Source organism: Nothobranchius furzeri, chromosome 10 (assembly GCF_043380555.1).
Source record: "Nothobranchius furzeri strain GRZ-AD chromosome 10, NfurGRZ-RIMD1, whole genome shotgun sequence".
Classification (NCBI taxonomy): Eukaryota; Metazoa; Chordata; class Actinopteri; order Cyprinodontiformes; family Nothobranchiidae; genus Nothobranchius; species Nothobranchius furzeri.
In genome coordinates, this window is record NC_091750.1 from 31,661,629 (window position 1) to 31,666,628 (window position 5,000).

A 5,000-nucleotide genomic window follows, 5' to 3' on the forward strand; every position below is an offset into this window, starting at 1 on the left:
GAGTGTGGCTTCAATCGCAATAAAAAGATGAATGAAAGTCTGCGGCAATGCAGGGGCCGCCGCCATCGCCTGATCTTTTGCATCACCTTACCACCATGTTCTGACCACTTCTAACGGGCTATGGGTCCCTGATGTCACCATGCTTGCTTTTAAAACCGAGTCAAAGGGGTGTGCCCAACAGTATCAATAGGATTTGGTCTACTGGTATGTGAACTAGAGCCTGCAGGTCTAATGGGCAAACGCCGTTTCTGCCGTATTCAGAGCTGTAATGGGGGACTGCTCTCAGCAGCACATCCAGATGGATGAGCTATCTGAACAGCTGAGAGTTTGAATGAATAATGGCGTGTTAGTATGCTTATGACTGGGTTAGGGTTAGGGTTTCTGTGCTGCTTTTCAACAAGTGGCTTTGGAGGTAAATCTGATGTAAAACACAACGCTGTCATTATGGAATCGTGTTCTCCATCTTTCTGACAGGACAAGTGTTGCCTGTCTGCTGCCTTTGGCTGGGACATTTAACTGATCACGGCTGACGATGAGGACATTTACAGGCTGTGCTGTGCGCTACACAGACGAATCATTATTGTTGGTACAGACAGGTTTCGTTGCTCAGATCAAGCCAAGCTAAAACTCTTCAGAGCATTCTGGACTCCTTTGTGCACAGAGAGTAGGTTGCACTCTGTTATACTGCAGCTGTTTGCTACAATCAGTGAAACGGATTTTCTCTCATTAACGTGCACACACCACCCCATACTGGCAGAAAAACACCATTTAGACATTAGTGCAGATGTATTAATGAAGACAACAGAAGTGTCACATGGTCCTGAGTATTCAGACCCTTTGCTCAGTATTTAGTAGATGCACCTGTTGAGCTGACACAGCTGAAGATGCAACACGTGTCTAACACCTGGACTTGGGGATTTGCCATTCCTCCTTGAAGATCCTCTCAAGTTCTGTCAGGTTGGATGGTGAAGGTTGGTGGAGCCATCTTTAGGTCTCTCCAGAGATGCTCCATTGGGTTTGTCAGGGCTCTGGCTGGTGGTCCTGTCCCTGCAGCTGAAAAACACCCCCACAGCACAATGCTGCCACCACCATGCTTCACTGTGGGGACTGTATTGGACAAGTGATGAGCAGGTCCTGGTTTTCTCCACACACACCGCCTAGAATGGAGGCCAAAAAATCCCATCTTGGTCTCCTCAGACCAGAGAATGTAATTTCCCACCATCTCAGGGTCCTTCAGGTGTCTTTAAACAGACTCCATGCAGGCTTTCATGTGTCTTGCACTGAGGAGAGACTTCCAACAGGCCGCTCTGACACAAAGCCCTGACTGGTGGAGGTCTGCAGTGATGGTTGACTTTCTACAACTTTCTCCATCTCCTGCCTGCATCTCTGGAGCTCAGCCTCAGTGATCTTTGGGTTCTTCTGTACCTCTCTCACCAAGGCTCTTCTCCCCCAGTAGCTCAGTTTAGCTGGACGGCCTGTTCTAGGAGGGCTTCTGGACGTCCCAGACGTCTTCCATGTAAGGATTATGGAGGCCACGGGGCTCTCAGGAACCTTGAAGACAGCAGAGATGTTTTTGGAACCATGGCCAGATCTGTGCCTTGCCACAATCCTGTCTCTGAGCTCTTCAGGCAGTTCCTTTGACCTTTGACCTCATGATTCTCATCTGCTCTGACATGCATGGTGAGCTGTAAGGTCTTCTATAGACAGGTGTGGCTTTCCTGGTCAGGTCCAATCAGAATCAAACACAGCTGAACTCACTGAAGGTGTAGGACCATCTCAGGGATGATCAGGAGAAATGGAAAGCACCAGAGTTAAATATGAGTGTCACAGCAAAGTGTCTGAATACTCAGGACCATGTGATGTTGCACAACACAGGGTGGTGTCATGATCACATGGGGAGTCACTGCAGAGCTTCGGCTGGCAACTATATGAAAATGAAATTACAGGCCGTAAGTTTGGCTGTGCTAACAGAACCAGCTGAGGGAACGTTCTAGTTTGTTCGTACTGCTCTATGTTCTGTGTTTCCATGTGGCTGAAGTGAGGCGTCCTCTCTTACCCGTCACATTGACTTTCAGCTCCAGACAGCGGTCCTGGCTGACTGGTACTGTAGACCTTTTAGTTACCACTCCACTCTTCACGGTCTTGGGTATGACAGCCCCACTGCTACGTGCAGAACTGGACCGGAGCAGATGAGTCTCAGTGCTGTCAGACGCCTTACCAACGTGCACCTGCAGGAAGTCCTGCAAACGCTGCAGCCAGTCAAAGATGACAAAGACCCTGAGGTTGTTGAGGACCATTGTAAAGCAAGATGCATCCCGCGTGGATCTGTGGGGACAAGAAGTTCAGTCAAGACTCCTCTTTGGGTGGAAACCTTTTTACCTGTATTCACCTGTATTCACCTGTATTTACTTGTATTCACCTGTATTCACCTGTATTTACCTGGATTTACCTGGATTCACCTGTATTCACCTGTATTCACCTGTATTCACCCGGATTTACCCGGATTTACCCGGATTTACCCGGATTCACCCGGATTCACCCGTATTCACCCGTATTCACCCGTATTCACCCGGATTCACCTGGATTCACCTGTATTCACCTGTATTCACCCGGATTCACCCGGATTCATCTGTATTCACCTGTATTCACCTGTATTCACCTGTATTTACCTGTATTTACCTGTATTTACCTGTATTCACCTGGATTCACCTGTATTCACCTGTATTCACCTGTATTCACCTGTATTCACCTGTATTTACCTGGATTTACCTGGATTCACCTGGATTCACCTGTATTCACCTGTATTTACCTGTATTTACCTGTATTCACCTGTATTCACCTGGATTTACCTGGATTTACCTGGATTCACCTGTATTCACCTGTATTCACCTGTATTCACCCGGATTTACCCGGATTTACCCGGATTTACCCGGATTCACCCGGATTCACCCGTATTCACCCGTATTCACCCGTATTCACCTGGATTCACCTGGATTCACCTGTATTCACCTGTATTCACCCGGATTCACCCGGATTCATCTGTATTCACCTGTATTCACCTGTATTTACCTGTATTTACCTGTATTTACCTGTATTCACCTGGATTCACCTGTATTCACCTGTATTTACCCGTATTTACCCGTATTTACCCGTATTTACCCGGATTTTCCTGGATTCACCTGTATTCACCTGTATTCACCTGTATTCACCTGTATTTACCTGTATTTACCTGTATTCACCTGTATTCACCTGGATTCACCTGGATTCACCTGTATTCACCTGTATTTACCTGTATTCACCTGTATTTACCTGTATTTACCTGTATTTACCTGGATTCACCTGGATTCACCTGGATTCACCTGTATTGTGTTTTCCTATTCTCTAAGGGTGGATTACACCAATAGGGTTTAACTTTAAACTCAGATTTAATCACGGTTTAAGTGTAAACCTGATTTAAATTAGAACGGATCACATTTTGAACTCAGTTCAAGTTTGGCACCAAACTGAGTTTCAATCCAAGCCTGTTGCACCAGAACTTAGACCCCAGTTTAAACTAGGATCTTGGATTAATTTTAATCCAGCTGAGGAGGACATTTTACTTTAGCAATGGCTGGATTTTTGAGGTGAATCTAGCAAAGAAATTTGAGAAACCCATCCATCTATTTTCAGCTGCTTATCCGGGGTCATGTGGCGGGGGCAGCAGCCCAAGCAGGGAGGCCCAGACTTCCCTCTCCTCGGCCACTTGGGCCAGCTCTTCCAGGGGAATCCCGAGGCGTTCCCTGTGCAGGTGAGAGACGTAGTCCCTCCAACGTGTCCTGGCTCTTCCCTCGGGTCTCCTCCCGGTTGGACGTGCCTGGAAAACCTCACCAGGGAGGCATCCTGACCAGATGCCCGAGCCACCTCAACCGGCTCCTCTCGATGTGGAGGAGCAGCGGGTCTACTCCGAGCCCCTCCCGGATGACTGAGCTTCTCACCCTACCTCAAGGGAGATCCCAGACACCCTGCGGAGAAAACTCCTCTCAGCCGCTTGTATCAGTGATCTCGTTCCTTCGTCACTACCCAAAGCTCGTGACCCTACATGAGGGTAGGAACGTAGATACACCCGTAAATCAGGAGGTTCCCTTTCTGGCTCACGACAGACCGGTACAACGCCCGCTTCACTGCAGATGCAGCACCAATGCGTAACTTTTGTTACGTTATCGGTTTACTGAAGAACATTATGAGCAGTTTTTTTAATCAAGCCTGAAGTTAAGCCCGTTTCTAAGAAGTCCGGTGTCGCTCCGTTAAAACTATCAAAGGTCGTTGCCTCTGCTGGACTGACCGGCGCCCATGGGCTGACAGTACTGAGGCTCTCTTCATATTTATCTAAAATGCACAAGTTGTTCTGACTGACCCATAAAACCAGCGCCCTGACTAACATTTGGGTTGGATTGATCACACTTTGGTCTTGCTTGCATTAAGGGGGGACCAAAAGGTCAGCTGCAGTACCTCTATGGGCACAGACGGGTCTGCAGACACAGAGCTGGTCCAGTCGCAGCATTAGACACCTGGGGGGTATTTCCTGTAGCCATCTAATCCCAAAATCCAGGCTCTCTCTGAAAACCCGGTTTCACTTCTACAAACTGAGCAATACGGACCAGTGTAGCACGGTAACACACGCTGGAGAACAGACCTGCTCTGTGGAGGGCTAGCAGCTTGGTAAATCTGACTGGACAAGACATGGTACATCCCCTTTGTCTTGTCAGCAGCTGGCAGCTATGAGGTGGTGAATCAGAGCCGCCGCTGGTCCACAGCTGCAGCTCTGAGCTCTGACTGGATTAGCAGCCAGGAGCGTCCGATTCCACTGATGTCAGCGTTATTAATAAGTACAAGTATATATCTGGCATGGACCCATGTCGTTAACATGCTGTCCTCTTGATGTTAAATAGCCTTAAACTAGCGTACAGCTGCTAACTGAGCACATGTAAAACACTTTATTGGTGTGACTACATTTACTCCGG

The 5,000-nt window shown here is 47.9% G+C and overlaps 1 protein-coding gene across 4 annotated transcripts in view; it reads right to left on the reverse strand.

The window, feature by feature from the left end:
• The window catches only part of vps13d (vacuolar protein sorting 13 homolog D), a 206,285-nt gene that overhangs the window by 122,642 nt on the left and 78,643 nt on the right, over positions 1-5,000 (reverse strand). For all 4 annotated transcript variants that reach the window (XM_054745595.2, XM_054745599.2, XM_054745598.2 and 1 more), the window contains exon 31: positions 2,057-2,325. In XM_054745595.2, coding sequence (XP_054601570.1) covers positions 2,057-2,325 — 269 coding nt within the window. The remainder of the gene's footprint in view (positions 1-2,056; positions 2,326-5,000) is intronic.